This window comes from Hemiscyllium ocellatum, chromosome 37 (genome assembly GCF_020745735.1).
Source record: "Hemiscyllium ocellatum isolate sHemOce1 chromosome 37, sHemOce1.pat.X.cur, whole genome shotgun sequence".
In the NCBI taxonomy this organism is placed as follows: Eukaryota; Metazoa; Chordata; class Chondrichthyes; order Orectolobiformes; family Hemiscylliidae; genus Hemiscyllium; species Hemiscyllium ocellatum.
The window spans coordinates 21,433,723-21,461,293 of NC_083437.1; the positions used below are offsets into that span (position 1 = coordinate 21,433,723).

Below are 27,571 nucleotides of genomic sequence, written 5' to 3' on the forward strand. Positions count from 1 at the left end.
TTTCCTCTTGCAGCCCATTAACCCTTTTATGACTTCAGAAAATTGAGTTTGTAATTACAAGTCATTATTCAATGAATACTATATCCGTTCTTATAATTCACATTTTAATGAAAATCTAGGTATAATCATACATATAGCTGTTCAGATGTACAAAGCTAGATAAATTGTAATTACAGAAAGTGAACTGATTTTCATCCTCAACTCTCAGTAAAGGTGCCAATCAAATACAAGTCTATTCATTCAAATATTATGAAGTATTACAGTTTTATATCATATTCATTGGGTAGCTGCTACTGTCCTGTATACATGCCTCGATCCTTAAAAAGATTGCTCAAACCCTAAAATACTAGGATTTCCATACTAAGCAATTCCTTAAAACATATCTCTGACCAAATATCACTGTTCTACTGTCTCTATGCCCTTCATATCAAATTTTGTTTGAATATTGTCAGGTGGTGTTAAGGGATGTTGCACTACATTAAAAATGTGAGTTGTCTTTAACTTGACAGAGGGAGGGAGAAATCGATAAAGCGCACATTTGGAAGTTGCAAAGATATGATCAGGAGTTGCACATCTCTCCGCTATCTCGCTAAAAGAATCTATGCACCATCCTCAGTAACCTTAATTAACTACTCAGTGGTAGTGATTGGTCCTTTGCTCATTTCTTCATGTTTCACAATCTTGCATTTCCTCTTCAGTTACTTGTAGGTGTATACCATTTTCCAATTTAAAAGTTGTTTAATATTTTTGTCTCTTAGCCTGCATTCTATTTCAGAATCTGCACTGTACATGGAAATGGGAAAATCAGACTTGTCAGCATATGATAGATGGGATAGTTTTTCAGGTTCAAAAGAAATGTTCAGAGTTCACTTTATTTCCCCCTTTTCAACTGCAGACCTAGAGGTAATTAGAGCGTCAGCAGAATCAGAGTGTGGAAAAATAAGGTGTTTAACCAGTGCAGGAAGGAAATTAGCTGGTTGAGTAATGCTGAAGTATGGCAGAAGCTACCTAGCAGGTTCAATATCCCTTTCATATTCTTAGTCTTGGATACTTTTTTGAAAGCTGTTGTGTCACAAAAATATACTTGCTCCGACAACCCTATTTACATTAATAAATGTTCCTCAAATAAGACAAGGAGCATAACACATCAAAAATAAGGCCAAACTGTTTAGGCTAAACTTATAAAATTTTACTTAAAATATAGTTAACTTTGCCAGTCAGTTATAAACAGAAGTTGTACAGAATACATCCAGCACTCAGACCAAACTTTCCTTTTGCTGAACGCTATATAAAAAAGCTGCTTCAAGGGGTCCAGACGATTTTGCAGGATAAAATATAAAATCAAAAGACAGTAGCAAGAGCATCTATTTGTTGATAAAGATGTTACAGGTAATTAAAAACAGTATTTGCACATCTTTCCCAGCCTTCATGCAAATAGGAAGGACTAATAAATTCAATCAAAACAAACTAACACCAAATCCTACAAATGTTACATTGTGTACATTGCCTGTAAATGAAGACAAAATACAGTGATAGACATCTTACCCGACAATAATCTGATAGTCACAACCAAACTTACTTTAGATGTGACTCATTTAGTAATTGTTTACAGCACTAACCTTACAGCACGTAAGTGTGTGCCATTCCATCAACTGGAGTGCAACAGTATGTAAGATCCTGATGAGAATGTCATAGAGGAAGCATTTTGTAAGCTTAAAAGGGGCAATTCCTTCATAAAGCTATTCTGTTTGAATAGTCATTCTGATTTAAGTGTCCCATTTAAACATTTACAGATCTCTTTCAGCTGCTGACTGACCAATTGTGCATTTCTAAAGACTTGTGCAATTCACTAACTCCCAAGTTCAGTCTACAATTTCATTGTAACAAGTTTTTAGATGGGTGATACTGTGTCGTGGCATCATATGCCCAAATAAACCATTTACTACATGTTTTTAATGGGGCGATTATGCCCTTTAAGAACCCCAAACTATACAGCAGAGTTTGTAAATTAAAACAAGCTGGGGAAGTTTAAGATAGCTCAGGATCAAATTCCTCAAGCTTCTGTAATTTCCCACTGTCTCATTCAAGTTCAATGACAGCATCTACTCAAAGCACTCATCTGCAACCACAAAAGCATATGACGTGACCATCCATCTGTACCCACCAAGACAATAAAACACAAGAAAAAAGTCCTGAAGAATGGATAAGTTGTTTTTCTACAAAAATCTGTAAGCGTCACACATTTCTCTGCATTTATAAATGAGATGCAAGCTTAATATTCAAACCAAAAACTCAAGCTGGTTTCCTAATATCATCTTTCTGAAACAGGGCAACTCTTAAATGCATCACGTTCTTAGAAGGAGCAGCAGGACTGACTTAGAAATTGTCAAAGGGAACTGGAGTAAATCAGTGCTGACAGAAGAGTGAACTTTGCTGAAGTTGAAAAACAAATTGCATCAATAGCAATAAAGCAACATACTCCGTGTAACAAGCAGAAATGCCACTTGTGAATGTTATTGGTTTGATAAACATCCTTGGTCCTTTTGCTGGCCCACACAACAGAGAACCATAATAGCATAACATGAGGAAAATCGTTAAGGGGCAGATTTGGAAAAAACTTGATGTACTTGCACACAAAAAACTGTGCTAAACCAATACATAAATCTAAAAGGAACCGTCTACAGAAGCTACATTATACAGTATGACTAGAGTCTTTCAGCAAAACTCATTGTTCAGTGGTATAAGCTCATTTAAAAGACTAATTTTTTGTAAATTAGGATTTTGTCCCCCCACCTCCCTAAGGAAGGAGTACGGTACAGCTCAGCGCTGATATACACATGTAAGTTCTATAATACTTTAATGATTACCCAGGATACTGAAGGTGTACACGAGGTTTTCTGGCAAGTTTCTTCCACTTTTACACACTTCATATGAGAATAGCATGAATTATACTTCAGATAAATTGAACATCTTCAAACTGGAAATACAATGTGTCAAGAATGAAGCATCTCAATTACTTGGCGGTTTTTAGTTGGGCTGTTGCATCCCTGTAGCAACATTTACAAACCACACAGTATAATAGAAATCATAAGCCCCTTTATTATTGCTTATTAACTGAACCCAATTAAATGTGGCGAAGCTACTATGTGACCTGCTGCCACAGTAACAATCAGAATATTTGAAGAGTTCTACAAATCCACCCCCTGTATTCAGGAATCATCCTGTCAACCAGTTTTTCTGTGAAGGGAAAGTGATGCTCTAATTAGCCATTTTGCCTTGCATTCTGATGTAGCAGCCAATTAGCAAAGTCAAAACTGACAGCCAATTCACTAAGTCCCAAGTTCAGTCTATAGTATCCTCTGCAGAATCAAAAAAGGCATGGCAAATGATACTGAAGCATAACTCAACGAGGTTCAGGAGGTCAACTGACTGCATTGTCCCAACCTTCCAATTTGTGTCAAGATGATTGCTAACGAGTGGGTAGGGAAGAGGAGAGAAAAGTAGTGAAGGTGGATAATGATGCCATTTTACACTTAAAGTCAGAGATTACCTACATTATCTTCAACAAAACTTAAGTTGCATTCTGCCATGAGTAAAAAAAACAAGTCATTTTAAAAAAATACTTGGAAGCAAATGAAAAGCTGCAAAGGATTTCCAATATTTTTTCAAATAAGCTTCCTCCCAATCTCCCACACAACATTGCATTTGTTCAAGTTTCTGTAATGACAATGGTAATCACAAAACAATTCACATCCTTCATGACATTATTGAAGTCCCACAATATTTCCAGTCGCTAAATTCCATATGTAACATGTTCCACTATAACCAGTAAAACACAGCTGCCTTCTGCTGACAAGTTTCACACAATTCAGATGCAAGTTGCCCTTAGATTCAATATAAAACTTAAAAATCAATCTCAGGTATAAATTTCAATGTCTGTTTTCACTTTGTTTGGCCATTTTGCTAAATATACTTCTGAACTTGCGTTTTTCATTATGAAAAGAAACCCCTGAACCAGCTACTTCCAGAGTAAAGCCAAGTTCCTTAGTATGCCAGTACATCTCCAATATCTGGCTGTTTGAAAGCCCAGATCATGTTGGTGTACATCTTTATGTGAATTAAGATAGAGATCACTGGATTATTTATGAAAATTGCACATGTCTCTCTGAGACAGGTTAAAAAAAATCTAGTAAACTGATACAACCAAAGACAGAATTCAGCTTAGTCATGACAGAGGCCCTGATTAAGATGATTTCCTTAAAAAGGCCCTACAACATCTAAAAGGCCTGAAACACTGCAGAGCACATAGCTGCCTTCATCGGTTCACCAACTAGCAACTGATCTCACAATGGAACAGAAGCCTTTTCCAACAATTGAAAAGTAACTGGACCAATTTTGCACCTCTGTAATGATTTCATATGTTTTTTATGATATCTATGGTAAAGAACAGGTGTTGTGAAACAGAACATTTTCTAAAATGGACACCCTACTCATTCTTATACCCATATTTATTTTTTTTCACTGGCAACCAGTTTTTTTTTGTTAAACTGGCCAAAAGGAATACAAAACAGGTCCAGTGACAGTACTATGTTCCAATCACTGTCAATATTGCCTTATTTTGTTCATATCACTGTTTTTTATACTCTCATCTGGGTCAAACTGTACCTTGTGAAAAAAATTCCCAACATTCCGGAATGCACTGCACGTTGGTAACTCTATCACTCAAGTTTGTGACGATTGCAAACAGAGTGAAAACCTGATCTTGGAAAAGTTGCATGGAAAGGTAAAGGGCAGAGGTCGGGTATCAGCACTTTAAGGGGAGGCAGTATCATCATTATTCTGTAGGCTCTGTGTTAGCAGATATCAATGTCTCTTTCACACAAGGAAATCTTTGTTCATTCAACACTTCATTCATGGTTTGAGAGATTTTACAACATGCAAAGGCAACAAGATTCTCAGCATAAGGAGGATTCTCACTTAGCTTTATCAAATAGGGTATTTCCCCCAAACCAACCTAGCTTTATCTACTTCCCATTCACAAATTTAATTCACCCAAAACTGATCTTCAACCATTGACTTCTTTTTTATTGTGTGAAGTTGCATCCTGATTTTATTCAGCGTTCCAATAGTTGTCACTTATCTTTTGCTGATAATGCATAGTATCCAACGTTCTTCAAGCCCATTTTGATTCCTCCAGTCTGAGCAAACTGAACATGGCAGTTTTTCTACAGTCCTGCTCACAAGGCTAGTTTTGACTTTGTTACTTTATTTCATTCTGTCCATACAAGTGTTTGCAAACACATTTTCCTCCTTGGCAATTACTCTCAAAACCAAACCCCATAAACACCAGAATGTTGCACAAAGCATTTCATATCAGTTCTAGCCTTCAGCTATAGTCTACCATGTGTTTGCTATGTTTGTAAACTAGATTTTTTTTGGCTTTGAAATTAATAACTGTAAGAAACAAAACCAGAGCTTGATTTAAAAAAAAACTAGTCGCCTGATTGTAATTCTGGCTAGGAAACAAAACAATTACTAGCTCGATTAATCCAACTGTGCTTTTACGTATGCAAATACTTATCTGTCTTTTCATAGAAATAACTATTGGATGGGGAGAGAGAGTTTTTTTTTAAAAAAAGTTTTCCACCTTCACTTTCATGAAGGCATTTAACTTGGGCTTGGGTATAGTTCCAGACAGTATCTTGTCCAGCTATTGTACTAACTGAACGACATGCATCTTCAGGTTCTTTGACTGAAGTAGGTGAGGAAAGGGGAATCAGAAGGAAAAACAGGATTACTGAGCCTGTATCCATTCCACATAGTGAGTAAGTAACCATTGTGAACAAAACCTCTGGCTAAACATTCCACTACCTATTGCTGGGCAGAGGCCACTCATATAGTCACCAATTTCTGGCTGATCAAGATTGGATAGAATCCTGTATACTGCATTGTGCAGCATATAAATCCAAGAACTAGCAGTAAGTTGGAATTTTATTATTGAGAGAACAAATATATTCTGAAGAATCTCAGTCAATTGTTCCAGTTGCATCAAGTTCATAAACACCTTAGATCAAGTGACTGTCAGTCCATTGATTAAGTGAAATGCCAGGTAGTGTGAAAACTCACTAACAACCTCAACAAAAAAATAAATTCTATGCTAATACAACAACTGCTGGGAAAGCACTTTGAATATTATTCATTATAAAAGCTTAAAAATGTGTTAAGGTCTGACATTTTTCAGTGGAACAGCATTTAAAATCTATTCAACCCCAGTCCAAATCAATTCAGCCATTTTTACTGCCCCAGCCAAGTAATTTGATGGCTTTTGTAGTGGGAGGCTAGGCCAGCAGCTGTGCAGGAGTGAGGCGGCTAATTTTTTTTTTGCCCCCAAGCAATGGTTGAAATTGAAATCTCCAATTAATCTCCACTTCACCCCACCCCTCCCCACAAAGCAGTAATTTGTTCGCAGGCAGACATATATAGAGTACACACATACACAAACACATGCGCATTTGCGCAAACACAGGACAAGATGATTCATATGCAAGTCACACAAAAAAGAAATTACATACGTGCCCTGTTAACAATTGATGGACCTAGAAACAGCTTTGTTTTTGAAATTCTAGAAAATAAAGGCATTGCCTTGAAAAATACTAAGAGTATGTACTAGTGATGGGCAATAACTGCAACCCTTCGCTTTAGTGTTAGCAGGGCACAGAACGCACACAACCACCAGAAGGGAGACAAACAGTACCAAAGTTTCAGGTTCCACTATTTAGCCTCAAACTTTTCAGCTTCTTGAAAGAACGTATAATTTGATTAGAACAATTTTATTTCCCTTTTTAAAAAATTACATTTATTTGTCTTTGTCTTTTTTCTTTTCCTTTCATTTCCTCCCTTCATAAAACTGGGAGGGTTCCAAATAAAATACTTTGAAAACCTTCCCAGTTTCTTACAATACTGTTCTGCACTGACCCACAATGGGAGCAGCAGTAACAATAGACATGGCCACTGCTGAAACATTCTCTTTTCTAAAGAAAGTTTCTACTACTGCAAGTTATATATATCCTGCAGTTTATACCAAAAACCATCATGCACAAAGCATAGCTGGTGAATTTGAGCATAAGGCAGTGCTGGAATAAGATCACGTGACCACAGCAATACACAGCTTTCATCTCAAGTGCTACCCTAGTACTCTATTTTTAATCACACCACCATTTTAGTTTTGATATTAAAAAATAAATCCTGGGGTTTAGCTGAGATTTGGCCAAACCAGCTAATCACATTCAGGTGGATGAGATACAGCAACATTTGCAGCCACTATTTGAACTTCTCTTTCCCCACCCCCACCCCAACTAGTTCTCTGTTAACCAACAGACTTGCTCACTGTGGATGGGAGGACAGGAATCTGACAGGAATTGGTTACACAACAGACCACTCATTACTGAACACAAGTGTACTCCTTGGTCTACTGTGTCAAACAGCCCAAGCCTGTGGTCCACATTCCTATTGTGGATCATTTCACGTTCTTGTCCTCTTTCTTCAGACTGACGGTTTGAAAAAAAAATTTAAATACAACCTATAATAAATAGTTAAAGATGAGCCAACTTTAAAATTGGTGCATTTCTGGTGGATTTTTAGACATACTTCGCATAGTGAGATAATTGAAGGACTGTCTTGTGGTACTGGATCAGGTGGGAAGAAACCAAAACAAACCCATGAAGCATGGGCTGTAAATGGACAAACAGCACCCATCACTAATACATAGTCAAAACTCTTTTCTGAAATTAAAAGATAATCTATTGAACATTCTTAAACAGTATTATTGCTGGAGCAAATTTCTGGTTAGAAATGGCACACAATGTATTCTTGGCCAGTCTGAATACAAGAAACCTCCCCTTCACGGTTTCCTTGGAGAGCTCACAGCAGTGTGCCAACCACAGTGGGCGGAGCAGGGGGTCACAGTGCGCAAGGAGAAAAGTCACAGTGGGCGGAGCAAAAGGGGATCACAGTGCAAGAGAAGCAGATCAGGTCCTCTGCTTGAGTCCGTTCTCTCTGTCCAACACTGCACGCTCGGTCCTGGAGAGTTCTGTTCTACACGTTTTAGCCCACGTTTTATCTGCGCTGCTTGAAGCCTTGTGTACCATCAGGGCCCAAAGGCTGTCGAATCACACTGCTCTGTTGTCTGGTCTCCTCTAATTGGGTAATCCTAGTTGGCCTGAAAAAAAAATTAATTTTTGATAAAGATAGTGTTAGAATGGTGCTCAGAATATCAATTTATTGATCACTGACATTGTTACAATTAGATTCTGACAGAAGACTAGAGAGATGTTTTCAATGTTAAAATAATCCAACAAGATCTAAGGTTAGATGTTGCTACGTACATGAATATTCTGTAAATCCAGTACTTTACATGTGATAGTAGTACACAAAATACAAATCATTGAGGGGTGAACTTCGAATACTCCAGCATCCAGATGGAATGTCAACTGACTTCAACTATAGTTTAACCTTAGCTATAATTTTTGTTCTTTTCCTCCCAAAAAATCTAATCAATAATGTTCCTTTCAAGTTTCCTTTTTATCAAATCATTAAACAAAAAAATTTTAATTACTTAAATATGTGAAAATGGAGGAAGCACTTTTTATGGAACATTAGCACAGATGAGCTCCTAAAACATGCTTGAGAATTGGTAACTGTGTTAACATGTTTTCAGGCCAATTGAGAACCACTCAGTTGAACCATTTTTGTCAGCAATTGCATAAATCCATTTAAAAAAAACTGCAAACCAATGTTGCTCGCTACACATCTCAACAAGAAAATAATAGTGGTGCAAAATTATACCAGACAAAAATGATAAACAAAATGATATCTATTATGGATGTGTTTCATTCATTATGATATCTCCCACATACCAAAGGAGTCCCATTTAACAGCACACTATCATAGGCGCAGTCCAGGAGAAATAGAAGGCTGACCATTTAAAGATGTGTACCCTCAAGTTTGGAAGAACTTTCAATGTAATTCAGACTGTGTGTGCAAAAGAATTGTTTATCATTTAGCCAGTTTTCACTTCAACAGGACAGACTGGTGCAAGTCTCTTATAACATGATCAGAACTTTTAAAAACTTACCTGCTTCTACCTAAAAGGATCTACTTATGCAGGTATGGAGGGATATGGACCAAATGCAGGCAAATGGGACTGGACTGCTTGTGAAAACCGGACAGCATGGACAAGTTGGGCCGAAGGGCCTGTTTCCATACTGTAGACCTCTGTGACTCAGAACCGGTGTCTCACTTCTCATCCATTAAACATTAGGATCAAAACGTGGAGTAGTGATTGCCTGTGACAGATTTAATTCTCACATCACGTTTGATTTGGCTCCCTTATCCATACAAGAATCTAAGCTAAATAATTTACTTCAATGATCACAGCTCTCAAAAAATCCAGAGGGCCCTCAGTACTAAGAGTCTTAACCCCAGCAAGGAAGTCTCATCTTCAGAAAAGAGAAGAAAAGTAATGCAACTTATAAACAAAAGAGTTATCATGCTACCTATATAAAGGTAATTAATTGGCAAACAGAGCTGAAAACAGATTGCTATTTAAGTCTGCCAAATTGGGAAACAAATCAGACTGGGTGACTACTTTGCAGAACACCCAAGTTCCGTCCATTATAATGACCTCAAAACCTCCAGCTCTCTCTGGCACTTTATGACAGGACCCAATAGCCACAAAATAGAAGTGGGAACAACAAATTTTACTTATCCTCTTCCCATTGATGGTGTTAGTTTATTCATTGTGAACAAGGAACAAAATGACAACACATAACAGCTGTCATCTTAAAGGAGACCAGCGTGAACCTTACTAACTCATTTCTGCAGACAGCACCACCTAACTAACCAATGATATACAGGGTTTTGTCATATCGTTTTTGTTACCTCTGACCATAACTGGAAAGGCTCTCCCCAAATCTATTCGTGATTTACCAGTAAACCTGAGTTTTCACTCTCAATAGTCAGCTCTTGGCAGAAAGCACAGGATAGGCTCAAATGAAGGTAAATGCAAAGATGATAAATTGAATATAGAAGTCGGAGACCAGTCAATGAGCTACTCACTATAGGCACTAAAAATCTGAAATAAAGATAATCAAATATTGGAAAGTCAGCAGATTATAAGCAGAAACTGTGGAGACAGAACTGTCCGACTGGATAAAGAACTGTATTTGCTTAAAAGCTATTAGAGATAGAAAGGGGATAATAGAATAGGGAGAACAGAAAAGAGTATCCATGATGGGGTATAAGGCAGACAAGATTAAATATTCCAAAGGGATGATGATCATGCAAAGCAAAAATGAGATAGTTAGAGCAATTAAAGAAAAAAAGGCATAAATGGGACAGTGTACAATGATCACTAACTATAAACGCAGTTATGACAATAGTGTGGTACCACATTCATAAATTCATCCAACAAACGACTAAATGGCTGCTAGTCTCAATTTGAGTCATTTACTGTAAATGGATTAAAACAGAACTTAAGAGGATGTATTCCTTGTCCTGTCATTTACCTGTCTGTATTAGTTTTATCTTCTTCTTCAGGACTTGCACTCCCCAAGATCCGTTTCCGAGCTTCTGCGTATTCAGCTTCTCGCTGGGCCAGCGATTTGACTTGTGGAGGTGGTCTTGTGGTGGAGTTGGGCGTGCTGACTACCCCATTACTCGTCGGTCTCTTCAAAATGCGGATTTGCGGAGCACAGGGCGTTGGATGGAGGTCATCCTGTATGACGATGGGAACCTTAGGCGTCAGCTTCGATTTTCTGTTTGAAAATTTAAAAAACTTTGATGTTCCAGAATAGTACTACACTCCCCCAAAAAAAACTAGGAGACAAGAACAGAAATGGAAGTCTTGCAGGAATGCTGTGCTGAGCAATAATGGCAGCATTCATGCAAAATAGAGTTGTGACATAGTGCATTGGCAATTACCCACAAATGGTGTGCTCTCACCCTTCATGTTTTCCTCTGAACACAAAAGTAATTTTTGTTATAAACAGCCATATCAGAAAAGCTAGGCCTATTCAATGGCTCAGATTCAGAAGATTCCTGTTTTGTACTGAATTTGCCATTGTAATTTCTCTGTTCAGACACCCCAAAATCCAAGCAGTTTTGATGCCATATTTACTATACCTCCAACCTCAGATTATTAGCATTTCTTAATCTTTATAATTACAAAGAAATGACATACAGAAAAAGATATTTTGCTCCTCCCAGCCTATCACACGTAAGCTGCAGTAGCTTGTGCTTAGTAAATATACTCCCCACCCAAAACCATATGATCTGAAGGGATTCTTAATTATTGGTAGCAGTCATTAACGGTCAGGCAGGAAAGATAGGGGAAGTGAATCATAAGCAATCAAACCACTTGTTACAACCGATTAGGCTTTGTTGAAATAGTTTACTACTAGGAAAGAAATAGGTTTTAATTTTGCAATGTAGGAGCTCCCACAGTTATGTTTCTGGTAAGTTGGATTGTAAGCTTATATAGAGGACAGGAGTGTCAGATTCCAAAGTAGAGATTTACATGTTGCTGAAGGAAAACAATGTGCTTTTGATTAAATGCACAAACCATTCTATAGTCAAGGGTTGAAATCAAAATTTAATTGCTCTTCAGTTCACAGAATCCCAACAGCCTTTTCATTTTTTATTATATTACTTGGTACACTCACTCAAAAGGGAAAAAAGACAATCTGATTAATCTATTTTGAATTGATGCACAAATATAAATGGAAAATAAACTGCCTCCATCAGGAATATCATATGATATGTTGGTTACGCTCATTATTTGGATGTCATCAGTGACTCTTACTTTCAGTGGTACACTTCTGGCCCAGAGAAACAAAACTTGACAAACTTCAGGCCATCATGTTGCATCTACCCAAATATGTTAAGCACTAAACAATCTAACTACTCGGATAGATAATCTTTACATCTTCGTAAAAACAATGACAGCAGATGCTGGAAACCAGATTCTGGATTAGTGGTGCTGGAAGAGCACAGCAGTTCAAGCAGCATCCGAGGAGCAGCGAAATCAACGTTTCGGGCAAAAGCCCTTCATCAGGGATACAGGCAGAGAGCCTGAAGGGTGGAGAGATAAGTGGGAGGAGGGAGGGGGTGGGGAGAAAGTAGCATAGAGTACAATAAATGAATGGGGGAGGGGATGAAGGTGATAGGTCAGGGAGGAGGGTGGAGTGGGTAGGTGAAGATAGGCAGGTAGGATAAGTCATGGGGATGGTGCTGAGCTGGAAGTTTGGAACTAGGGTGAGGTGGAGGAAGGGGAAATGAGGAAACTGTTGAAGTCCACATTGATGCCCTGGGGTTGAAGTGTTCCGAGGCAGAAGATGAGGCATTCTTCCTCCAGGCGTCTGGTGGTGAGGGGGCCACGGTGAAGGAGGCCAAAGACCTCCATGTCCTCGGCAGAGTGGGAGGGAGAGTTGAAATGTTGGGCCACAGGCGGTGTGGTTGATTGGTGCGGGTGTCCCGGAGATGTTCCCTAAAACCCTCTGCTAGGAGGCGTCCAGTCTCCCCAGTGTAGAGGAGACCGCATCGGGAGCAACGGATACAATAAATGATATTGGTGGATGTGGAAGGCTCCTTTAGGGCCTTGGATAGAGGTGAGGGAGGTGGTGTGGGCGCAGGTTTTGCAATACCTGCGGTGGCAGGGGAACGTGCCAGGATGGAAGTGTGGGTTGAAAGGAGGTGTGGACCTGACCAGGTAGTCACGGAAGGAACAGTCTTTGCGGAAGGCGGAAAAGGGTGGGGAGGGAAATATATCCCTGGCAGTGGGTCTGTTTGGAGGTAGCGGAAATGTCGGCAGATGATTTGGTTTATGCGAAGGTTGGTGGGGTGGAAGGTGAGCACCAGGGACGTTCTGTCTTTGTTACGGTTGGAGGGATGGGGTCTGAGGGCAGAGATGCGGGATGTGGACGACATGTGTTGAAGGGCATCTTTAACCACGTGGGAAGGGAAATTGCAGTCTCTAAAGGAGGAGGCCATCTGGTGTGTTCTGTGGTGGAACTGGTCCTCCTGGGAGCAGATACGGCGGAGGCGGAGGAATTGGGAATACGGGATGGCATTTTTACAGGAGGTAGATAGGGAAGAGGTGTAATCCAGGTAGCTGTGGGAGTCGGTGGGTTAGTAAAAAATGTCGGTATCAAGTCGGTCGTCATTAATGGAGATGGAGAGGTCCAGGAAGGGGAGGGAGGTGTCAGAGATGGTCCAGGTAAATTTAAGGTCAGGGTGGAATGTGTTGGTGAAGTTGATGAATTGCTCAACCTCCTCGCGAGAGCACGAGGTGGCGCCAATGCAGTCATCAATGTAGCGGAGGAAGAGGTGGGGAGTGGTGGCAGTGTAATTACGGAAGATCGACTGATCGACGTAGCCAAAGACACAGGCATAGCTGGGGACCATAGATACCCCTTTGGTCTGGAGGAAGTGGGAGGATTTGAAGGATGCTGCCTGAACTGCTGTGCTCTTCCAGCACCATTAATCCAGAATCTCTACATCTTATCCATCTCAACCATCACCTCTAAAGCCACTGGAAACTCTTACTGTTAATTTTTGTTTTTGATTATTGGGAGATTCTTCAGGGATATGGTCAAATGAGAATCTAACAATAAAACAAGCAGATACCTCCCTCTCACCACACCCTGCCCAAACCTTCATCCCACTCCAAACATCCCACAAAAAGTTCTTTCTCCTGTTTCATTCTTGAACAATTTTTCATTCTAGGATCTTTAAATTAATGTCCACCTGTCAGATTGCTGCGCATTATCTGAAAATTGTTGAATGTAGCAACAGAAATAGTGGCCTTTTATTTGGAAGGGAAATATGAGTCCATCAAGATTAACAAGCTTTTCTTCAGAGAGGAGCTTAAAGCTCTTGTTGTGTGGCCTATGAGATAAGAAGCAAGATTAGAAATCCCCAAATTTTTTGAGATGCTAATTTTTTTTAAATGTAAAAATTCCCCTGTTTTCATGTTGATTTTGGGATTCAAGGTTCTATCCCTGCTACCATTTTTCAACTATTGTCAACACAGTGGCTGTCATATTTTGCCATGTCTTTCAAATCCTGTTAGGGAGAGCTTCACTCCGTTTACAAAAAGAGTCCCACCTTGTTTCAGAGATGTGTAATACTTCTGAACAGGTTAATTAGAAAATTTCTACAACACCTAAGGATGCATGTGTGGTTACCTTCCCAGAGTGCCAGGTTATTTTTAAAATGTGATTCTTCTGAGCTAATTTATACATACACACTACTAAACACTAAGTCCACACTGGGCCTTGTTAAGACATATAGTGTGTTACTTAGTGCAATAGCACACACTTCACAAAAAAAATGTGTATTTACTGAGAGTCTCATCACTTATCAAATTATTTCACAAAGAATTACTTTAAAAGAGTTGTAAATATTGAGTAAGAGAGCTAGCCGATTTCCCACAACAACTGGTTAGCAATGTTGGATCTCATGGAATACAGGGAGAACTTGCCATTTGGGATTCAGAACTGGCTCAAAAGGTGGTGGTGGAGGGTTGTTTTTCAGACAAGAGACCTGTGACCAGTGGAGTGCCACAAGGATCGGTGCTGGGTCCATTACTTTTCATCATTTATATAAATGATTTGGATGTGAGCCTAAGAGGTACTGTTAGTAAATTTGCAGATGACACCAAAAGTGGACAGCAAAAAAAGGTTACCTCAGATTACAACAGGATCTTGATCAGATGGACATGGGCTGAGAAGTGGCAGATGGAGTTTAATTTAGATAAATGTGAGGTGTTACATTTTAGAAAAGCAAATCTTAGCAGGACATATACACTTAATGGTAAGGTCCGAGGGAGTGTTGCTGAACAAAGAGACCTTGGAGTGCAAGTTCATAGCTCCTTCAAAGTGGAGTCGCAGGTAGATAGGATAGTGAAGGCGGCAGTTGGTATGCTTTCCTTTATTGGTCAGAGTATTGAGTACAAGAATTGGGAGGTCATGTTGCGGCTGTACAGGAGGTCGGTTAGGCCACTGTTGGAATATTGCGTGCAATTCTGGTCTCCTTCCTATCGAAAAGATGTTGTGAAACTTGGGACGGGTTCAGAAAAGACTTACAAGGATGTTGCCAGAGTTGGAGGATTTGAGCTATAGGGGGAGGTTGAACAGGCTGGGCAGTTTTCCCTGGAGCGTAGGAGGCTGAGGGATGACCTTATAGAGGTTTACAAAATCGTTATGGGCATGGATAGGATAAATAGACAAAGTCTTTTCCCTGGGGTCAGGGAATTCAGAACTAGAGAGCATAGGTTTAGGGTGAGAGGGGAAGGATATGAGAGAGACCTAAGGGGCAACATTTTCATGCAGTGTGTGATACATGTATGGAATGAGCTGCCAGAGGAAGTGGTGGAGGCTGGTACAATTGCAACATTTAAAAGGTATCTGGATGAGTATATGAATAGGAAGGGTTTGGAGGGATATGGGCCAGGTGCTGGCAGGTGGGACTAGATTAGGTTGGGACATCTGGTTGGCATGGACAAGTTGGACCGAAGGGTCTGTTTCCGTGTTGTACATCCCTATGATTCTAAATCTCAAACAGCAATAGATTAAGTATTAATTTGTTTTTAGTTGTGATATTTGCAAAAGATGGTACAGATAATGGAAGGCAACATTGATACCTCTACAGCATTTCATTAATACTCAATAGTGAATTAGCAGATTATGTTCTCAAACCCTAGTCAAATGATTGCTGTAAACTGGAGCTAAAATTACATTTACTTGCTAGGGAAATGGATAAGGTAAATGAGAAATTTTGTGATGAGTTCCATTAATCTATCACAATTCATAAGACCATTCCACTGAAGGAGAATGCACCATAAGACAGAAAGGTAAAAACAATGACTGCAGATGCTGGAAACCAGATTCTGGATCAGTGGTGCTGGAAGAGCACAGCAGTTCAGGCAGCATCCAACGAGCAGCGAAATCGACGTTTCGGGCAAAAGCCCTTCATCAGGAATAAAGGCAGTGAGCTGGAAGCATGGAGAGATAAGCTAGAGTGGGGTGGGGTGGGGAGAGAGTAGCATAGAGTACAATGGGTGAGTGGGGGAGGAGAGGAAGGTGACCATAAGACAGATACCCTACCAGAACCAAAAAGTCATATTTCAAATTAAAAATAGTCCCAGCACATGAGACACTTTAAACATGTCTAACTTGCTAACTGAAGGATATAAAGATGCCTGTTTGTACTAACTTCTATGAATTAGTCAGACCAAAGGAAAAATAGTCCATGTGGTTTCCATCCCTTCCTTCCTGAGAAGGCGATGACAAGTGCTGGGGTTCAGCAAACTAAACTTAGGCAGTTATTTTCATCTGCAAATATCAAAACCTATAGCCACTTTAAAAATCCTTTCATCGAAGCACAATCCCATTACAATATCAATGCTAGTATACACATTCCAACAGGAACCCAGGAGATAAAAATCAATAGCAATAACTGACTCACTTTACCTCATCCCATTCCCAAGTGCAATTCACTGAAACCAACCGTAGAGACCCCAACATTTTTCAAATCAACGATCCACAAGCGAATTTAGAGGAAATATCATTGAATGTTCACAAGATAAAAGGAGACCACTGAATCTGCTGTATCTATGCATACTAAGAGGAACTAAACTAGTCCCATTCCCCTGCTTTTTCCCTTTCAATAGACAATAGACAATAGGTGCAGGAGTAGGCCATTCAGCCCTTCGAGCCTGCACCACCATTCAATATGATCATGGCTGATCATTCCTAATCAGTATCCGCTCCCTGCCTTATCTCGGTCTTTTAATTTTTTTTCTAAAATGATCAACTTTTTTTTTGAAAGTCTTGATCAAATTTTCCTCCATAGAATAACACACTATATGAGAGGCTAATCATTCAAAACATGTTCCCTCATTTTGCCTTAGCTCTTTTGTAATTCATCTTAGGTCAAGGTTGTTAGACCTCAACCCTTTGTCAGGACACTTACTCCTATCTATTATCGTACTTATGATTTTGAACACAATTAAATCTCTTCCTCCTTCAGAGAAAGTTTAGAAGAACACTTTTTCCTCCCCAAATGAAGTCCTCATCCTAGAAACTATTCTGCATCATCTGTAATTAATAGCTTCACATTTTTCCTGAAGCCCAGTGCCCAGAATTAATGAACAGATCTATTGAAGCCAAATGTGCAACTTATGAACTCTTGTTATAGCTTTCCTTGCATTGGAGCTTTTATGCCCGTTGATAAAAAAAAAGATGCTATGTCTCATTAATTTTCACAACCTGCCTGCTCTCAATGAATTTGTACAAAGTTACTCCAAATCTCTGTGCTCTTGCACTTTCTTTAGAATTTGTTCCTTTCCTCGCACTTCCTCTCCAAATGTGCTATTTCCTTCTTCTATGCATTAAATGTAACCTGCTCTCTGCCTATTTCATGAATCTAAGTGTTTTCCCGAATCTTAACACATTCTCCTCAGTGACAGTACTTCCAAGTTTTGTACCATTTGCAAAATTTGAAATTGTGCCTTGCACACCCAAGTCTAGGTTATCAAGAGATCAGAAAATGCAGTCGCAGTAATAGATATACCATCTTCTATTTAAAACCAAAGCATTCATCACTATTTTCTGCTATTTAGCCAACTTTTGAATCTATGCTCTCATTGCCCCTTTTATTCCACAGACTTCAACTTTGTTGACTAGATAAGTACTTTATCATATCTTTTGAAGTCCAAGTACACCACATGACTCACCAAATCTCTCTTCTCAAAAACCGAGCAAATTAAACAGATTTTACCTTTAAAATGTCTGGCTTTCCTTAATGGATCCATAATTATGCAAGTAACTATTTTGTTCTGAACTATTATTTCTAAATATTTCCCAATACTGAGGTAAGACTGACTTCTAGTTTCTAGACTTATTTTTGCACTGGTTTTTGAACAAAGATGCAATGTTGGCAATTCTTCAGTTCTCTTCATGCCAACTCTTTGAGGGACTGGAAAAACCATAGCTTTCCATCCTTCCTTCCATACATTTCATCAGTTCATCTCATCCAGTTCTAGTGACTTATTAACTTCAGGTACCGTCAGCATGTATCTTTCAGCCCTTCTGGTTGTCAAGTATCCTTTGTTTCATAATTACTTTAGCAGTATCATCTTTGGCAAAGACAGATGCAAAATACTCATCTAGCTCCTCTGTCATGTCCTCCTCCTTCAAGCACAAATAGGCCTTAATACAAGGGCATGACTGCATAGAAAAGCAGGGCAAACAAGGTCCAGAATGGCTATTTCCTGCAGCTACTAATTATGCTGTTAAGTTTTTAAATCCTCTTTTTGGTTGATTGTTACTATTCTTAGTATCAAATGCACCATTCTTAGCAAGAGGGATATTCTTAGAGACATACCTTAAGAAAACTCTTTTGAAAAAGTTTATATTTTTACTTCACTTTTTGTTAGCTCTTAAAAAAGTAATATAGTTGGTCAAGCCAAGCATAGCATTCCTTTATAAATATTTGTGCTGTTACTTTTTCATTTCACAAATTTTTTCAGATTACATTTGAGTAAAGATTTTAAACATTTTTTAAACACCAACTGGCCTATAACACCTTGGATTTGTTCTCTGCCTCTTTGCAAAATAATAAGCCCCATAATAAGCATGTTTGTTCTTTCTGTCTTTATGCAATTAATTTGGACCCAAGGTTTCATCCTTTCTTGGGTATGTTTAGTTTATCTTGCAGTCAGAGGTCTAAAGAATGCAAAATAGCCATTCAGTCCATCAAGTCTTTACCAATCAAAGGACAATCACCCAACTAATGTAAACCTATTTCCCAGCATCATTATTATTGAGGTCCCTTGCACAAGGATGACACTCTTCCATTCTTAAGGGAACTCTGTACAGATCGATACAGCAACCACAGTCTGTTACACTTGCGGCAGGTGGTGGTCAGAGAAGGGGTGAGTGGGACATTGGTGTGGCAGCGTGCTCCTTTCGCTCTTTATGCCTGGATTCCATTTTTCCCTAATGGCAAGTCTCAAGGTGCTCAACACCTTCCTGGATGCTGCTCCTCCACTTTGGTCAGTCTTGGACCAGTGATTCCCAGTATCGGTGGGATTGTGGCATTTCGCCAGTGAGGTCATGAGAGTATCATGAAGCTCTTCCTCTACTCACCTAGGGCTCATCTGCCATTTCAGAGCTGGGAGTAGAGCACTTGCTTGGGGAGTCTCGTATTGGTCATGTGGACAACGTACCCAGCCTATCATAGGTTCTCAGTTCTTCAATGCTGAGGAGGACACTGGTGTTGGTTTGTCTTTCTTCCCAGCGGATTTGCACGATCTCATGCAGGCAGCATTAATGGTACTGCTCCAGTATCTTGAGGTGTCTGCTGTAGACACTCTGTCTCAGAGCCAAAAAGGAAGGCAGGAACCACCACAGTTCTGTAAACCATGATCCTGATGTCGGATCTGTTGTTGTTCTCAAACATACTTTTCCTCTGTTGGCCAAAGGCTGCACAGTACCATCTGAAGCTCTTGCTTACATTACCTTACCCTGGAGTTGCAATCTCTACATTTATATTGTGTAGTTAGTGGGAACTGCAGTCTGTGACCCTCTTAATAATACTCAGTTTAATACTCCATTTCCATTATTTATAGGTAAATATCAGAATCAGAAAATTCCATCTGGACAGTAGTTTTAGAAAGTCAGTTACGATTTTCCAAAGTAGGTTTCTTTCCCAAATGTTTTTGGTCTCTCTCCTATCACCTTATTCTGGTGAAAGTTCCATTAGCAGTATCAGACTTTAATGCAAGTGTAGACACTAATCTGCAGCAAAATATCTGGTCATGAAGACCAACAAAGATTTTGTTCTCTTTGCACAGTAGATATGCAATTTTTCCAGTCAAGGTCATTGATACGATTCAGGTACCTGAACCCTGGCTGACTTTTCACCTAGTTAGTAAGAAACCAGTTACAGAAGAAAGCACAACCCAAGGACATTAAATGAAAAACAAAATCAAAACATATTACAAAGAACATCTTTACTCAAAGACGATAAATATCTAAAGTAGATGATCTTGGCAAAACCAAATTCAATTTAGAGTTGGCTACCATGTAGAAGATTTGGGATGAGAGAAGTGGTGATTTCGCACTCCTGAATTGATTATGGCAGTGCTGACTAGGGACTTTCCACAAATTTACATAGTAGGGTGCTTAGCATCGATTCTTTGAGGGTTCCAATAGTGACTAATTTAGGAATGTAACTTACTTTTCCTTCTGTTGAATCTTTAGTTTTGCCTCCAGTCGCCGATCTATTTCCTAGAAGTAAAGGAAAACATATTTCTAAGTATCGGCACAACTACCCTGTAAAACAATATTCACTGAAAACCATGCCACAGAAATGGAAACAAAGTCAGGTAATGATCAACCAAAGTAGATTAGCTGGCTTGCAAATATGTTAAGCAGCTAATAAATATAGAAGCCAAAAAAAACTATATTTCACCAAAAAAAATCCTAAACAGATTAGGCAAATGTTAGTTTAGAACACTGAAAATCTTGCCTTAATTGAAACTGAAACCTGCCTGTGATTTTTGAAGCATGGCACATGACAGAATGCAGCTTGCATTTTGATTTATGGCCATTTTAAAAATAGAAAACGAAAGGCACTTGGGATAGCAAGCATGATGCAACATTAGTTATATCAATATGATTGGTAAAGTGCTGCAAATATAGTGAAGTGTCTCTCTCCCAGAAAGGAGAAAGGTTGTCTTTCAGTGCATTCACACTTCACAATGCAACTCTGTACTAATTTTAAACTTGGATTGCAAACTGATAATGAAGATGTCGTCAAATTGCAAAAGGAGGTGGAGCAGGACTCCAGGGATTCTCACTGTTCTAGCAATTCTACCCAGACCCTACAATTATACTAAAAAGCTAATTAGGTTAGAATATCAGATACTGGTAAATTAGTGACTTCTTTTGTAAATGATTTATCAACAGTACATCTCTACACCATTAAATAGCTACTTTGCACACATCAGTTATTCAACGAGGTTTGTCAAGGGCAAGCCTAGTACTTTCCTTATTCAATAACTGCACTGGCAGTACCATTTCCTGACCTCAGAGACACAAAGGCCAATTAAAAAATTCCTCTATATTAAAACAAATTGATAATAAATATATTTTAGCAAAGAATTCCTCTATATTAAAGGAGACTGCAAATCATTGATCGCCTTCCATTTCAAATCTAAACGTCATACACTGCTAGCATTTGTGTTTAATATGTAAACTGTACAGAAGTGGAGAGTATATGCACAGAAATAAAACTATTAAAAAAAATTGAATATGGTGTTTTAGCTCAAAAAGACAGCAGTCCAATCAAAATCAGTACCGGACAAACTCGGTAACAGCATCTGTGGAGTGACATGCACAATTAATGTTTCAAGTTCAATTCTTCAGTCATTCTAAATTAACCTGTTGTTGAGGGGACTCCAAACTCTGGTTATGTCCAGGCATGAAAATTAATGACATTTTCCATCCATTAAATGTCTTTTTGTAACCTTTATTAAATATCTTCCCCTTACTTAGGTGCAGTTCCATAATATATAGTTCCTCAGATCTTTTCCTATGTGCTGATACTTAACTGACAATACAAGCTTTACAATTGTGTAGTACTTTTGTTACTGAACTTTAATCCAGAGGCTAAAGATTTAGTGATATAATTAGATTCTCTCCAAAAGCTAGCATCAATAACAATGACCGGATTGTCATAACAATCCAATTGGCTTACTAATATCTTTTAGGGAAGGAAATCTGTTGTCTTTGCCCAATCTGGCTTAAATTGGTGTGCAGACCCACAGTTATGTGGGTAACTCCTAACCTGGTCTCTGACATGGTCAGGAAAGACTCTCAAAACAGCAACTCAACAGTAAAAGGCAAAAATTCTAGTTACGCCTACATCCTACAAAAGAACTTTAATGAATGGTTTCACTACGTTGTGGTTGAATGTGCTTTTGCTACTTTCCATTAACCCAGTTTCATCAGGACTATCACTCTCCCACTCATCACACACCATATGCATTTTTTCTGATACATCTACTCCACATTCCTTTCCTTGCAGATGACATGCCCTTAGTACTCTCAAACATGGCTTATCCTACAGTGGTGCTTAAATCACTGTACCTAGATTTCCTCAATGTCCCTTTGTTTGAGGAAATGGGTTGGGGAAGCAGTTAAGGGGAAAATCCTGCTTATTTTAAATCTTATTCTAGTATTATTTTGGGTTTGGTGAGGTAAAGAAAAATATGACAACAGAATGATGCCCACACCGGCAAGGGGTCTCTCCATCTCAATCTCCCCAACCAGTCATCTTTGATGAGATAACAGCCCTATGGTCTGGTAGGAATACGGCAACATTACTTACTACTCAGTATGGCAGCATTTGTGCAGAGAAAGAGTAAATGTTCCAAGCCAATGACCTTTCATTTGAACGGACAGTTCACCAGTTATGATGAAAGTATATCGATCCGGAACTTTAGTCATGTTTCCCTCACCAGAGATGCGCCAAGACCTGAGAATTCATGTTTACTGGTTTTGTTGCACAGCAAACCTGGATTAAATGCCCAGTTTCTACATGATTGCATTCCACAATCTTTGATAACACAGCTTTCAAAGAATTTAGACACATTTCACATTAAAACTCTTTCTTACAGTGGTTCTTTAATGTTAGCTTGACTCAACTGGTACAGTCGTCTCAAATTTAAAAGTTTGCAGATTCAAATCATACTCCAGAATGAGCACATGTAATATCTGACATAGCAACAAAGGAGTAGCTGCACTGCTGGAAATGTTGTCGTTCAGAGAAAAGTAAACTATTTGCATTAGTTAAAAAGGTCAGGGAGTTTGCTTCGTGCCTGACCTCCAGCATTCATAGTGCCATAGAGATGTACAGCACGGAAACAGACTCTTCGGTCCAACCCATCCATGCCGACCAGATATCCCAACTCATGCCAGCACCAGGCCCATATGCTTCCAAACCCTTCCTATTCATATACCCATCCAAATGCCTCTTAAATGTTGCAATTGTACCAGCCTCCACTACTTCCTCTGGCAGCTCATTCCATACACCTACCACCCTCTGCATGAAAAAGTTGCCCCTTAGGTCTCTTTTATATCTTTCCCCTCTCATCCTAAACCTATGCCCTCTAGTTCTGGACCTCCCCCATCCCAGGGAAAAGACTTTGCCTATTTACCCTATCCATGCCCATAATGATTTTGTAAACCTCTATAAGGTCACCCCTCAGCCTCCAACGCTCCAGGGAAACCAGCCCCAGCCTGTTCAGCCCCTCCCCATAGCTCAAATCCTCCAACCCTGACAACATCCTTGTAAATCTTTTCTGAACCCTTTCAAGTTTCACAACATCTTTCCGATAGGAAGGAGACCAGTAATGCACGCAATATTCCAACAGTGGTCTAACCAATGTCCTGTACAGCTGCAACATGACCTCCCAACACCTGTACTCAATACTCTGAACAAAAAAGGAAAGCATACCAAACACCTTCTTCACTATCCTATCTACCTGCAACTCCACTTTCAAGGAGCTATGAACCTGCACTCCAAGGTCTCTTTGTTCAGCAACACTCCCTAGGACCTTACCATTAAGTGTATAAGTCCTGCTAAGATTTGCTTTCCCAAAATGCAGCACCTTGCATTTATCTGAATTAAGCTCCATCTGCCACTTCTCATTTAACCATCCTGACTAAAAGCAGATCAACTGTTTATTCATCTGTTGCTGTTTGCAAATTTTGCTGCAGAATACAGACTGCTACATATCACAACATAACAGTCATTGCATTCAAAAGTAACTGTACACAAAGCACCTCAGAATAGCTGTATGATGTGGTATCGAGTTGTTGCAAGTCCTTCAATTCTATACAGCTCAAGGACAGAATATTGTCACTCTTATTTCCCACACCAATTATCATCTTTGCCAAACACTACACTGGGTTTCACCAATCTAACTGAAAATTCAAACCATTCAACCTTTCAGAGTACTAGTAGTACTGAGTTCTAAGCATTCTATACCAGAAATAGGATTACAATGGATGTCTTGTAGATAGTATCACCTCGTTGGAAACCATGTTGCCACATTCTTATTTGAGTTTATAATGCCTGCAATGGAATCTCAACTATCTGTTAAATGAACATATCATTCTAGTGGATAATAAACAATGTTGAAGTTAATTATATTGCTTTGGCATTGCCTTGTTTATCCACATGCCACAAACCACATGAGAAGTTGGCAAGATTCTATTCGGCAACAATAAGTTATCCAGTTCTTTTTCCTAATGCATTGAGTAACAGCAACTATCAGACACAGTCAAAACCATTGTTCCAAAGACAACTTTGATTCTCAACTATAGGGATAACTTTAAAAGGTAGCTCACACATTTTGGTGGCCATTACAGGACTAATCTCAGTGATGCTGTCAACTTTAAAATCCTTATGGAGCAATCTCAAGGGTGCACTTAAGCAAGCAAACATCTCTATTGATTTTAAATGCTGACAGCTTGACAAAGCTGGCAAGATCATTGAAAGAGAACAAATATTACTATGACCAAGCTCCATAACTGGAACACAGTAAGTTTCTTTAAGAGAATGAAAGATCATCTATCACATCAAGCTAATATTTGTACAAATCGTATTGCTCTCTGAATTCATGAATAAACTGGGGATATTGCACCTTTTAACACAAGGTGGCATATTTAACACAAGCATGTTATTCTAAAGACTCAACCTTGTGTATTTCCCTTTATATTGCTCGCAGCCTCAAGGGTGCTCTGAACTATAAGCCTTCATCCTTAATCTGCGCAAATTACTTGAGAAGTAGCACTGACCAATTATAGCATTAAATGTGCCTTTCCTAATATTCTCTGGGTAAAAAGTGAGGTCTGCAGATGCTGGAGATCAGAGCTGAAAATGTGTTGCTGGTTAAAGCGCAGCAGGTCAGACAGCATCCAAGGAACAGGAAATTCGACGTTTCTGGCAAAAACCCTTCATCAGGAATCAAGATTCCTGATGAAGGGTTTTTGCCCGAAATGTCGAATTTCTTGTTCCTTGGATGCTGCCTAATATTCTCTGGACCTGACCACTCAGGTGGATGTGGGGAGGGTCTCCAGAAAGACATACCAAAAAAAGAATTTGACCTATTTTTAGTGATGCAACATCAGACAGAACCACCAGAACAAGTTTATAATGTGCAAAGAATTAAGACAATCACAAATGGTAGGTCCTAAAATAGTTTTAAATTGATTGCATAATGACTTTAATTATATTTTTTTTAAAAACTGATTTATTTATTTGCCTATAGATCAGTGCAGTCAGAATTCTGTCTAGGAAGTGGCAGGTGGATTTCTCGGCTTATTGGCCTTTCTGCCAACAAGGAAACAGCTTTTTTTATGGAAAACAAAGGAGAATTTATTTTTGAAATATACCTTTTGAACAAGTTATGAAATATATTAACTTTGATTAATAATTAAATGATTGCCACTTGTCCCTTCAATTAGTGCAGTCAACACTGGAAAATCTGTCATAAAACTTCATGTAACATGATTGTTGGCACTTGGCATACTCTGCATCAAAATATGTACTTCTGTATGCAATACCATAAAGACTTAATTCTAGACCACCACAAATACTAAACACATTATGCAATAAAGCTGTATTAAGTGAGGGGGCTAGTTCTTCCTACACATTACGAAGGTTGAACAGGATTCTGAAGCTGCCGTGTCAAAAATAATTAGGATTTGTGAATTTGAAGAGTGGGCTGCTTACATCGTGGTGGTGGTAGCAAGTCTTTTTTTGTACTTTATTCCCATTGCAGAAATACAATCCCTGCTTCCTTGAAAAAATACCCTAGAAACTTCAGTTGTTAAATAATGTCAACGGAAAGAGGTAAAATAAACCAGAAGATATTTGGTTTACAATCCTGGTACCGAAAGTACTGTCTTCAACCCATGAACTCCACAGGTTCTCCCAATGTAATCTGATTTAAAATCCCAAACCTCAACACCATCCCACAACCAAGCCCTACACTAATTTATTCTGAGGGACACTTCTTTTTCTAATTATTGTCACTGGAAAAAAAATCATTATCGCCTCATAATTTCTCAAGATGCAAAAGTGGAAGGTCAGCTTGTCCATTCCTGGGAGTTGGCACTGACTTTGGCACCCGTTGCAGTGGTTAGATTACCTCTATCGCTTTGGAATCTGCATCACTCGCTCCCAATGCCTTTTCTGGTCATGTTACAATATTCAGTCTCCCTCCTGGTGTCGACACTGATTCCCCAGTGGAGTGTGTTGTGGTTACAAGTTATTAAAGACCCGGGTTTTGACCTACTCGATTGCCCCCTCGCTCTCTTTCTCTCTCATGCCACTCCCCTTGCTACCGAACCCCACACTTGTGGCCCGACACTCACAGGGACCCTTTAACTGTTGCACGTTGCTCTTCTGCTTAACTCTCGGACCTTGAGAAAACAGCCTCACCGCATCAACAAACCATGAGGCCCGTTTAGAAGAAGCCTCAGCCTCACCATGGCTTCATCCGCCGCTCCTTACCCCACTATCGGCCGCTTCCTCCCAATTATCCGCAATTTCCTCATCTTCCATCTTAGCTTCTCGGCCCACTCGCCCCCAGTCGCACAGCGCACGCGTAGAGTTCTCTGCACGCAGGCGCAGGGCGCCACCGGCCAATAATGCACAGGCGCCCGACAAGGCACCCGGGTGCCAGAGAACGTCGGACTCACGCATGCGCGGTGCTGTCTGTCCCCCGGCGAGATCCTTTCAGCGGCCCAGCTCAGGCGCATGCGCCCTGGCGACTGCGGGAAGCCCCGGCTATAGCAATCGATCTGTGAGTGAAAAGATGGCGGCGGCAGGGCCCAGCTAGCCCGAAGCAGCGGCACGGCGAGCGCAACAAACCTCGATAGCAGGCCCAAGAGAGGGCGGGGAAACGGAGCCCGTAACCCAGCAACAGCTGGCGGGGACAAGAAAGGTGAGGTTTAGACTGGAGTGGGGAGCCGGCTGCGCGCCTGAGAGAGCGGCTGGGGGAAAGGGCGCTCTGAGGCAGAGGTTTGGAAGAAGGCCGCAGACTCGCCTCCCGCCGCCATCATGGAGACGAAGCAGGGTCCGCCAGACGCGCTCAAACAATACACGGATCAATAGATACAGAGAGGGTTAGTGGAGCCCAGAGACGCCAATACACTGATCAATTGATAGACGGCCAATAAACAGAGGGGTAATAGATGGAGGTACAGCAGGTTGGGGGCTTAGCAACAGAAGAACACATGAGAAATAACCAGAGAGAGAAATTCCAGGGGTAACCAGGGACACCGATTAAGGATTCACAAACAGGGAGATATTTGGATGCACAGGCAGGTATAAGGGTGGGGCATGCCCATAATCGAAATACTCCAGGGAAAGCAGGGACAATAAAGAGAAACATCAGAGCAGGGAGAATGAAAACGTACCAGGGCTTAGGGAC

At 39.9% G+C, this 27,571-nt stretch overlaps 2 protein-coding genes across 3 annotated transcripts in view; one reads left to right on the forward strand and one right to left on the reverse strand.

The window, feature by feature from the left end:
* Positions 1-87: 87 nt before the first annotated feature.
* Positions 88-27,212, reverse strand: szrd1 (SUZ RNA binding domain containing 1). Of its 2 annotated transcripts, none has more exons than XM_060852132.1 (4): positions 26,838-27,212; positions 20,302-20,351; positions 10,566-10,814; positions 88-8,218 (listed from the first exon to the last, which is right to left on the reverse strand). In XM_060852132.1, the coding sequence occupies exons 1-4, from the start codon at positions 26,895-26,897 to the stop codon at positions 8,116-8,118; spliced, it is 462 nt and encodes a 153-aa protein (XP_060708115.1). In that variant the 5' UTR covers positions 26,898-27,212; the 3' UTR covers positions 88-8,115. The 2 variants fall into 2 exon arrangements, with proteins under 2 accessions (XP_060708115.1, XP_060708116.1); XM_060852133.1 differs by lacking the exon at positions 26,838-27,212 and adding an exon at positions 26,625-26,713.
* The window catches only part of zbtb17 (zinc finger and BTB domain containing 17), a 33,980-nt gene continuing 33,343 nt past the window's right edge, over positions 26,935-27,571 (forward strand). Inside the window, exon 1 of the mRNA XM_060852130.1 lies at positions 26,935-27,082. The gene's annotated coding sequence lies outside the window, so the exon portion shown is untranslated. The remainder of the gene's footprint in view (positions 27,083-27,571) is intronic.

What these genes read in the sequence shown, in the direction of transcription:
- szrd1 (XM_060852132.1), bottom strand. Translation starts at nt 26,897, where the DNA reads ATGCGCCTGAGCTGGGCCGCTGAAAGGATCTCGCCGGGGGACAGACAG. An exon ending in AAGATTCAACAGAAGGAAAA is followed by an intron (nt 10,815 to 20,301) that starts GTAAGTTACATT and finishes ATTTTCAAACAG; the next exon opens with AAAATCGAAGCTGACGCCTA. An exon ending in GATAAAACTAATACAGACAG is followed by an intron (nt 8,219 to 10,565) that starts GTAAATGACAGG and finishes TTTTTTTTTCAG; the next exon opens with GCCAACTAGGATTACCCAAT.